Source organism: Vombatus ursinus, unplaced genomic scaffold (genome assembly GCF_900497805.2).
Source record: "Vombatus ursinus unplaced genomic scaffold, bare-nosed wombat genome assembly UNPS02014770.1, whole genome shotgun sequence".
Lineage (NCBI taxonomy): Eukaryota > Metazoa > Chordata > Mammalia > Diprotodontia > Vombatidae > Vombatus > Vombatus ursinus.
Window position 1 is genome coordinate 707363 of NW_020954548.1, and position 10802 is coordinate 718164.

The 10802-nt window shown below is 43.4% G+C and overlaps 1 protein-coding gene across 3 annotated transcripts in view; it reads left to right on the top strand.

Moving 5' to 3' along the window:
• The window catches only part of LOC114043983 (39S ribosomal protein L28, mitochondrial-like), a 10537-nt gene extending 1252 nt beyond the window's left edge, over window positions 1–9285 (top strand). For all 3 annotated transcript variants that reach the window (XM_027863288.1, XM_027863286.1, XM_027863287.1), the window contains 5 exons: window positions 1596–1897; window positions 3529–3681; window positions 5048–5182; window positions 5770–5856; window positions 8691–9285. In XM_027863288.1, coding sequence (XP_027719089.1) covers window positions 1610–1897; window positions 3529–3681; window positions 5048–5182; window positions 5770–5856; window positions 8691–8789 — 762 coding nt within the window. In that variant the 5' untranslated portion in view covers window positions 1596–1609 and the 3' untranslated portion in view covers window positions 8790–9285. The remainder of the gene's footprint in view (window positions 1–1595; window positions 1898–3528; window positions 3682–5047; window positions 5183–5769; window positions 5857–8690) is intronic.
• The last annotated feature ends 1517 nt before the right edge of the window (window positions 9286–10802 follow it).

A 10802-nucleotide genomic window follows, 5' to 3' on the forward strand; every position in this document is an offset into this window, starting at 1 on the left:
CTCTCTCTCTCTCTCTCTCTCTCTCTCTCCCCCTCTCTCCTCCCCTCTCTCCTGCCTGTGGGAACAAATAGGACAAGTCAAATTCCTCTTTCATCTAACAGCTGTGAAAACAGCTATAACATCCCTTCTAAATCTTCTTTGGGCTAAAATTAGCATTCTCTTCAAGGCAGAATTAAACCAGAAGTCCCAGATTTCCTGCAGACACAAATTAGACATTTCTTTGCTTTACCAGCTGAGCACTCAGAAGTTCTTTCTGATTCTAGTTCACTACTTCCCGTGATCTGTAAAATAAAATTATCTCTAAGATCCCCTCCTAGCTCTGACACTTTGGTATCATGGCTTTGGTGGTAGTGGATTATACTCTTCTGTTCCCCGAGCTGGTATCTTGCTTCTTCCATCCCATAATAAAAATAAATAAGTAAAAGCACCCCCCCTCAATAATTTAATGCTTTTTTCTTTTTTTAATTAATGTTTGTTGTCTTTCCTGTACAGCACAATGAGAGGCCTCGGAGGCAATGGTTACAGTTCCCATATTTTAGTGGGAAAACTGAATGGAATGTGACCACTCATCTGTGATTGCATGATTGCCCTTCATTGATAAATAAGGGAGATTGTCAGCTATTAAATAGAGCTCAAAGCCTCTTCAAGGGGCAGAGCGTAGCCCAGTTTAGAGCACTGTTATAGGAAACTAGTTACATGCAGTAAAGTTAGAAAGATTATAAAATGGCAGAGCTGGAAAGGACCTTAAAACACAAAACTATAGAATGTCAGCACTGGAAAGGACCTTAGAGGTCACCTGCTTTAACCCCCTCACTTTGCAAGGGAAAAAGCAATAGGTTGAGAAATGGGACCACAGAAGGGGTGTGATTTGTCCAAATTTATACAGTGAGATCTGAAGGGGCCAGATTGTGAAAGGCCTCAAGGGCCAAACTAAAAAATTCAGTCTTTATTCTTAAGGTGGTAGAGAGTAATTAGAAGTCTTTTAGTAGGAGAGAGATATTACCCAAACTTGGGTACCCTACTAGTACCCTACTACCTTCTTTACCTAGTTATTGCTAGTCCTAGTTTTTTGTTTTGTTTTATTTTTTTGCCTGGTAAAAATGTATAGTGAAGCAGATTGATGTCATGGAAAGAGTACTGGATTTTAAGTTAGACCTGGGTTCAAATCCCAGCCTGACCACTTGTTATTTGTGTGACTCTAGGAAAGTCACTTTATCATCTCTGGACCTCACTTTCTTCAGCTATGAAGCAGGAGATGTACTGGATCAAAGGTTCTTAACCTTTTTGGTGCTATGTATCTCTTCTCAGAATAATGGTTTTTAAAAGAAATTCCTAATTGAAGGAAATGCTAAATTTTCAGTTAGATGTTAATGAAAATAAAGTTGTCTTTTTTTTTTTTCCACATCCAAGTCCGTAGGAACCCCCACCACACTCACACTTTGTTCCCAGACCTCTTGGAGATCTATAAACCTTAGGTTGAGAACCCTTGGACTAGATGATGTCTGAAGTTCTTTCTAGTCCTAAGTCCTATGATGTTATAACTAGTGATATGAGTGATGGTACTAGAAATAATTTAGGGCATTTTTCCTTCACAGTAACTCTCCCCCTAATGCCGCTGCACAAGTACCCTGTTAAACTCTGGAAAACCTTGAAGCTGAGGCAAGGGATTTACTCTCGCTTGCCTGAACACTACCTCAAGTCACTGCAAAACGAAGGGACACCCACAGCAGTCCATTATAAACCTCACGGGGTCAAGTATAAGATAAATCCGAAGAATGGACAACGTGAGCTTGTCCAGGATGTTGCCATCCCGCTCTACTTTCCCCCTGAATCCCAGAAGGGACTCTGGGGTGGCGAAGGCTGGATCATTGGTTATAGATATGCCAACAATGACAAGGTACGTATGTGTGTGTGTGTAAGAGGTATGGTTAGTGACGGTGGTCTAGTGTGGGCCCAGAAGAGTATAGAATGGGCTGGTCTCTTTCTCAAGTCCATAAAGTGACTGTTGCTACAGCTCCATTCATTTATAGAGATGCAATTCAAAGTTATCTTCAGTTTTCTTCAGTGAAGCATAGATAATAATTTTTCTGCTAACTAAATGCCACTGTAACTGAAAAAAAAAAGGTGGATGTTTTGATGACATTCTTAATTCTTCTAAGTAGAATTTTTAATTTTTAAAAAGAGCATCACTCTTTTAATGAAATAATTTAATTAATAACAGTTCGTATTCATATAGACATCCACAAATCATTTTCTGGACTATGACCCTGGGAGGTTTTTCGTTTTTGTGTTTGTATCCCCAGCACCTAACATGATGCCTAGCACACAGTAGGGACTTAATAAAATGTTTGTCGGGTTAGATTGGAGGTAGGTGTTGCAAATACGATTGTCCCCATTTTGTGGACAAGGAAACACATTCTGAGAAGGAAAATGACTTCATTTGTTAATGTTGGTCATTGGTGGAATGAGAACTTGGACTCAGGTTTTCTGATTCTACAGCAAGTGCTCCTTTCATGGCTTCACAATTGCCTCGATGGTGGGAAAGTGAAAGGCCAGTGGCCTTTCTCTCTCCTTCTGGTAGTGGCAGGTTCTTGGATATTAGGAAGGGCTGAGGAGAGAAGAATAAGCCTGCCCTTCCTCCTCCCTGTTCTGCCAAGCAACTCTTCTCACTTCTAGCTGTTGCTGAGCCAATAATAACATGATGTAGAGGAATGTCCCCTCTGGTCACCTCCAAACTGCCCCTGCCCTTCCTTGTGCCTTTTGGCACTTTTGGCATAAGCTTAGCCCTTAGACATCACATGAGCTTTAGTCTCCCAGTCTTCGCACATGCTTAGTTATTTGGAATGTGAATGCTAGTGAACCATGATGTCGGATTTAATGTTTCTCTAGTAAGATGGAACTTTTTGAAGGTCATTAGTGTTAGGAGAAGGACATCAACTCCAGGAGACGTCAAAGTGGGACTAACTGGGAGGCTGAGCTAGCTCGGAGTTCAAGATATGAATGGAGATGAAAGTGGCAAGAATGGAGCAGGTGGATCATGTCTGCATTTTAGGGGGATGTAGAGTAGGAAGGTGACAGCTGACTTAGTCTGTTAAAACAGTCCCCCTTTAGTGTAGTATAACTGGCAAGGTCACCTTTTCAAACCGATCCTCTACACTTCCTTCTATGTACTAAATAGGCAGACTAGATGATCCATAACTTCTTTCAAACAGTATCCTGGCCTCTGATGAATCTACAGAGCTTTTGTACTTGGTGGCCTATTAAGGCTTTTCCCTTGAACTAAAAGAACGGGAGGGATGACAGAACTACACTTAAGGAGACAGGAGAAGAGAGGAAACAGCAAACCTGGCGCTGGATGAGGCAAGTGAATGCAGATGATGGGTACCTCAGCTGAAGAAAGAAGGAAGGAAGGAAGAAATACCGAGTCTGTGTGGTGGGGGAGGGAGATGTTGCTTGTCTTTCAGGAAGAGCATTGGTGATTACTTGGAAACAGCTTGCTCACTCTTAGAAACTTTGTTCTGCTTTTAGCTCTCAAGGCGCGTGAAAAAGACTTGGAAGCCCCATCTGTATGAACGAGAGCTTTACAGTGAGATCTTGGACAAGAAATTCACAGCAATGGTGACCATGAGAACTCTGGATCTAATTGATGAAGCCTATGGATTTGATTTCTATATCCTCAAGGTGAGGCCCCAGGTCTATGGAGAGGGAAAAAGAAAAGAAGAGCCAAGTTTTTGTTTCAAGGGCAGGATCAAAACTAGGAACAGAATGACTTCATTCTGCCTGGGCTTACTATGAAGTTAGATTGGCAGCCACAGCTGCTGCTTGACATTAAACTAGAGATTTAAGGTTTAGTGTCCAATGTAGAATTTCAGAGAATGGAAATCTCGTTGTCCACCCTGTATTACAACGTTCAGTTCGCTTTTTAGGAAGGATGTTGACAATATCTTAGACCATATCTTAGATGACAGGGACTGGAAGCTGTGTAATATGAGGACCATTTGAAAGAATTGTAGTTAGCTTGGAAAAGAGAAGACTTGATGGGGGAGGGGGATAGTGTATGGAAAAAATGACACATGATAATTCTTTTCCAGTATTTTAGCTCTGTGTCTTAAGAGCCTCTAATCCTCTGGGCAGTCATGTGGAAAATGGGTTCCATTATGACCCCCCCTTGGAAGGATGGGTGGAGAGCTGGCTGTGGAGTCAGGACCGATTGTGTTCAGGTCTGCCCTATGTCTGACTCTTGGTAAATAAAAGAATTGATTAAACTTGTTCTGCTTAGCCTTAGAGAGCAGGACTGAGACATTGTTGCAGAGAGTCAGATTGCAGCTTGATATAAGGGAGCACTTCCAAATAATCCACATAATCCAAAAGGGAAGACTAGACTGGACCTGCCTTGGGTAATGATGCCTTTTCCCTCACTAGAGGGCTTCAGGCTCAGTGTGGATAACATTGTGTTCAGATCCCAGAATACAGTAGAAGGAGTTTCTGATAGGTACAGGTTGAACTAGATGACCATCGAGGTCACTCTGAAATTCCTTTATTTTCTGAATACGATCTAGAACTCACTGAGTGGTCCATTGATTAGTTAGGAAAGTCACTGCAAAGAATGTTTAGTTTATTTAAAGATATTTTCCTACGTTTTGCATGATTACACATGTGTAACCTGTATCAAATTGTTTGCCTTTTCAACCAGGGGCTAGAGGAGGGAGGGAAGGAGAGATTTTGGAATTCAAAATTTTTTTAAAAATGTTAAAAATTGTGTTTATATGTAATTGGAAAAAATAAAATTTTTTAAAAAAATAGATATTTTCCATTACTGATGTGAATCTGTATTCAAAAAGCACAAGATTTTACATATTTAAATATGTAAAATAATTCTGATTTACTCAGGTAAACTCTTTGTAATGTGTCTCTGTTTCTTCCAGAAATAGGTACCTGTTAAAGCCTGTATGATAGTGATATTTCATTTGCATTCCTGAAGATTATTGAAAAATCAAATTCAATTACATGATTAGTGCTTGATTTATGTGTATGACTTTACCTACAGACTCCAAAGGAGGATCTGTGCTCCAAGTTTGGAATGGACTTGAAACGAGGAATGCTATTGCGTCTTGCCCGGAGGGACCCTCAGCTCCACCCAGATGATCCAGAAAAGAGAGAAGCTATTTATGACAAGTACAAGGTGAGCAGCCAAACTGATTTTTCTGGCTAAATTCTGCACATCCATTTGAGTTAATTCATCCATGGATCATCCAGCCCCACATGCTTGGGGCCTCCTTCACTCTTCTTCAAATGGGTGTTCCCTCTTATTCTGACAACCTCTGGCACAACTGGTGCTCCAGTAAACCTAATAATTATATTCATCTATAATTTAGAATAATCAAAATTAGATTCAGGTCAACAAATGTAATTTATTAAGCACCGCTTTGTGCCAGGCGATTTATAGTATATAAAATGCTTGCCTCTGAGGATAGGCTATGAGGTAGGTAGTGTGACTATTTTTATCTCCATTTTACAAATTAGAAAACTGAGGTTTAGAGAAAGGAAATGTCTTACTTTAGGTAACCCATCTCGATAGTGACAGAGCTGAGATTCAAACTCGGATCTTATGACTCCTAACCCAGTGTTCTTTCAGCTATGTTTGTAAAACTCTTTGCAAACCTTAAAGTGCTGTTTAAATGTTAACTGTCATTGTTATTATTACCACTGTACCTTACAGGACCCTAGGGTCTTTATCCTTATTTCCCTTTTTTTTCCCTTATGCTATAGGAGTTTGTGATCCCAGAAGAAGAGGCTGAATGGGTCGGGCTGACGTTAGACGAAGCAGTGGAAAAACAAAGACTCCTGGAAGAAAAAGTGAGTATCACGAACAAGGTCTCTGAAGGGCCAAGAGCAGCCTCCACTGTTGGTCTGATGTCCAGGCTGATGTTTCAAGCTGTTTACATTGGACATGAGAGAGGTGACTTGTGAGGGGGCAGGGGCATCAGGCATCCTCATCTCAAGCTTATGGATGGGAGTGACAGTAGAGATGGGAGAGAAGCTGTGGAAAAACTCTGCCAGTTCTGGCCAAGGAACAGAAGCAGACCTAGTCCCGATTCCTATTCAGGAGCCTTTCTGCTTTCTCAACAGAGAAAGCTTTTGTCAGCTCTTGGCGATTGGCTTTGCTGCTCAGCAGCTCCCTTCCTCTCTGTGTTGGGGCTGCCCTCCTCACTTAGACATCAGTTTAGCGTGTTTACTTACAGTAGGCAAAAAGGTCAAACTATACAAAATGTACGGTCTAGATAGTGTTACTGAAATACTGAGTACAGAACAAGGATCCCATCCTAAGACCCTAAACCATGTATAATTTAGATATCAAAGCACTTAAAGGTTTCCTATGTATACTGCCATGTGCGAGGTGCTGGGGAAAGACTAACATGAAAGACAGGGTCCCTCTCCTCAAGGAATTGATAGTTGAGTAAGAGGCATTGGATAGCACAAATGACTGGTAGATGTTACGAATGGTATATTGGAGAGGTCTGAGTGGCATAGGAGATTCACAGAGGAATGGATCACTTCCAGTTGGAAGGCTTCATGGAATAGTCTTAGCATAGTGGCTTGCACATAGTAGGCCTTTAATAATGAATTTGTTGAGTGAGCCAGCACCCAAGCTAGGTTCTGAAGAAGGATGAGAAATAATATCAACTCATGTAACACACTGCAGTTGCTTTCTTTACAACTTTTTGAGGTAGGGAGTGTAATTTTATAAGTGAGGAAATTGAGGCTGAGTGAGCTGTTCCTTGAGACTTGTCTAGTCATGCAGTGAGAGTTAGAATCCAGACCTCCTCCCTCTCAGTCCTGTCCTCTCTGCACTGCTCCAAGCTGTCTGTAGAGGCTTGAGAGGAGGGCTTGTTCAAATACGTGGAAGAAGAAAAGGAGAAGCTGTCTCATCTACCAAACTGGTCCCGACTCTATGTGGTTTTCTTTTCGTGCTCCACCTAGTTCATTTTTTCAATGACTGTTAAACACCTCCTATTTGTGAGGTCTTGAGAATATTAGTAAGGGAGATAAAGGGATAAATAAGTCAAGATCCCTGCCCGCAAAAGGCTTACAGTCCAGTTGGAATAAAACCTGTACGCAGGCTGAGCTTCAGGCCTGCACCACCAATTGCCTCTTGTTTCCAGCTGCATGCCCAGTAGGCATTTTGAATTCAACAGGTCCAAAACAGCTCATCTTCTCTCCTCCCCCCAGCTCTCTCATCTTCCTAACTTCGGTCACCATTAGCCTCCCAGTCCCCCAGTTGTGGGTCATAGAAGTCGGCATTCGTTCTTCCCTCCCCATCAGTTTCCCATACTCAGTCAGTTACCAAGTCTTGTTCGTTATGCCTCCACAACATCTTGAGGCCATCCCCTTTTCTCTACTTGTGCAGCCACCACCCTGGTCCAGGTCCTTAGTACCCTTCCATTGAACTTTTGCAGGAGCCTTCTAATTGGCCTCCCTGCCTCAGGCCTCTTCCCCCTTCCAGGCTGTCCTCCATAGAGCTGCCAGATGATATTCCCAAAACATGTCTGTCTGTTGTTTTCCCACTCGGAAAGCTCCAGCGGCTCCCTGTTTGTTCTGGGATAAAGCATAGCTATATCTGTTTGCCATTTATAGGCCTTCACAGTGTCCCCGACCTCCCTTTTTAGGTTTATTGAATGTTACTTCCCTTAATTCACAGACTGTTTTGACCAAATCAGGCTTCTTACCATCTTCATTCACAGCATTTCATCTCTGCATGTGTGCCTTTGCACACGCTGCCCTCCTCCCCACCCCAGGCCTGAAATGTACTCCTTCCTCAGCTCCTCTTGCAGGAGGCCAGCCCTGGTCCCTCCTTCCTCAAATTAACTTGGCGTGTGTTTTCTAGTTACTTGGCTGTGTTCATGGGGCCTCTCCTTATGGAATGGAAACTTCTTGAGGTCAGGAACTGTTTTACTATTGTTTCTCCATGCCTACCATACCACCTGGCACATAGCCAATGCTTAACAAATGTCTGTGAAGTGTTAACAGTAAATGTAACACCAACTGGAACTTGGTAAATGCAGAAGAGAAGGACCAGGTACTTAGGAGATGAGATGATGGAGAGATCATTTATAGTTAAGGGATCAAGGATTGAAGGATGGTGGGTGGGATGTTTGTAGGTGGAGCCTGGATTTCCATCTCTGCCTTACAGATCCAGAGAGATTTTGAATTCAGTTGCAAATAGAAAGCTGGTAGCAGGATAGTGACTGGGTTTTCTGGCTCTTGTTTAATTTACTGAGCTACTCCAGGTGGGTAGATTGCTGTCCAACACAGGAACATAGTCATTGTTCACCACAGCCATCTCAAACCAGAGCATTCACAAGATTCCAGACTCCAGAGGTTAATCTGGAGGAGCCCAGTGCTGCTCAGTCTCTCCCAACATAGTTTGAGTTTTCATGGGGTAAACTGGTACCAAAGGGAAGTATCACCATTTGGGGATGTCTTTTGGGAAACGTAGCAGCTGATGAGTTTTGATGGGGCATGATAGGCATGTTCTCAGCAGGAGGGATTGTGGCCGCTGAGGCTGGCGGGGGAGACATCGTCCACATGTGTGTTTCTGACTCCTTGGACTAGCTTCCACTACTCTTGTTCTATTCCTCTTGTGCCAGCTGCTCTGCAGGACCCTCACCCACTGTTTCTCCCCTTTTCAGGACCCTGTCCCTCTGTTCAAAGTATATGTGGAAGAACTCATTCAGCAGCTTCAAGACCAGGCACTTTCGCAGCCAGCTGTGATGCAAAGGAAAGCCTAGTGGGCAGGAACTGCCCAGAGACCAGACTGTTTGATTAAGAGGCCCCTTCCTCTTCTTCCTCCTCCTCCTCCCCATCATATCCAGTCCAAACCCACTGCTGCATGTTTCCCAGGGAAGTGGGAAGCAGAGTATATGAAGACTTTCTGCGTCCCCCCTGCTGGCCGCCCCGCCGAGCTCCTGGCCTGCCTTTGGTGGTGCCAGCTCCAAATCACAGCACTCCCTGAGTGCCCGCTGATGCTTTGAACTCGATACCTGTATTTTTCTGAGACACAGTCATTCAGAGGAACAATAAACAAACCCATCCAGTGATCCAGTTACTGTCCCAGTGTGTCCCTTTAGCCACCCACACATGCCAGAGGTCTGCCAGGGATCAGAAGCTAGTGCGTGTCTTGTGCAGTAGAACCACTGGAGCTTGTCACATCCCCTGTAGTCTCTTGATGTGAGACTGATACTCTGGACATTTGTAGAAGCCCTTTACATAAAGTGGTTAATTTGGTGACTTCTAATATCCTTTTTTGTTCTAAAAATTCTATAATTCAAAGAACTATAGAATCTTGAGTTTGACAAGTGTATACCGAGGAAAGAGGGCTGAAATTTTAATCAAAAGGCCTGGTTTTGAAACTTAGCTCTGCTAATTATTATCTTTGTGACCCTGGACAAGTCACAGTATCTCTGGACCTCAGTTCCTCATGTACAGGATGAGGAGGTTTAGACAGAATGTGTGATCCTATGGACCAGGATCCTATGACCCCTTCCCCCGTGGTTTTCCATTGTCCCAGGGAGTTGTTGCCTCCCGGACAGCCTGTGTTAACATCTTGTTACTTTAAGGACCAGTGCTGTGTACCGTAGGATCTGTATCTGATATTGGGCAGTTCACGTTGACAGCTTTCCTTGATCCACGAAGGTGCTACATAGTTTACTCTCGCAGATCTGTGGAATCTCGCCCTTGTTCCCATTGTACGTATGGGCTGGTGAGCAGAGGCCTAGAGGTGTTACACAGAAAGTGGTGTCGGAGATCACACAAAGAACCAGTGACAACCTAAAAACAACAGCGGCCCAGTTTGCTGTGCAGTGGTGCTCCTTTTCAAAGCTCTGATACGGAGATTAATGCCAGAGGATTTTGTTGGACTTCTGTGTTTAGCCTTACTTGTTGCCTTTGAGCTGAATTGGAAGACTATACCTAATGATAATACCAACTCACATTTACTTAGTGCCTTTTCTATCAAAGCACTTTCTGCCCCAGGATTAATCAGCTGAGATCAGGGAAATGGTTCCCAAAGTTTTTATATTCAGTGTAGCCTCTGTCCTTGGCCATGTCCTCTAAAACATTCTATCAGTAACAGATAACAGACATAAAAGGCAGCTTAATCTGATTTGGAAATGCCCCAAAGCCGAGAAAGAGATCTAAAAGAGGCTGTGTGGTACAGTGGAAAGGGCTGCCACATGGCTATCTTACCCAGGACGTGTCACCTAACCGCAGCCTCAGTTTCCTCATCTCTAAAATGAGGATAACAATACTTCAACTACTACCTCAGGATGTTATGAAGAAAGCTCTCTACGGCATCACAGAAAGATGAACGATTATTTTCACGCTCTCTTACTGTTTCCGACTGTCAGTTTGTTAAAAGTACTTTCCATCTCTTCTGTGAGTCTGGGGCCTTTTCCCTTCAGGTGGCTTCATTAACTCTTGCCTAAAGGCAGGAGAAAGAAGGGCCCCTAATTAGCCATTCTTGGACACAGCTGGTCCTGGGCCTCTGCTTTAGAAACGTATTCTGGTATCCCAGGCAGCCTCTGGCTGTTTTCCTGTTGTGGTCTCTGTGTACTCGGCTTTGCAGGGTGACAGGTGGCCTGAGCTCTAGGGTTTGAAGGCTCCCTGACTGACTCTTGGCCCCACAGTAAGCTAAAGGTGTTCTCTGTAGGAGGAGCTGGCAGTATTCCATTTCTGGGGAAGGCAATGCAAGACTCCTTTGCCTATGGAGAGTTTCCTGAGAGCACTGTGCATCACCATTGTCT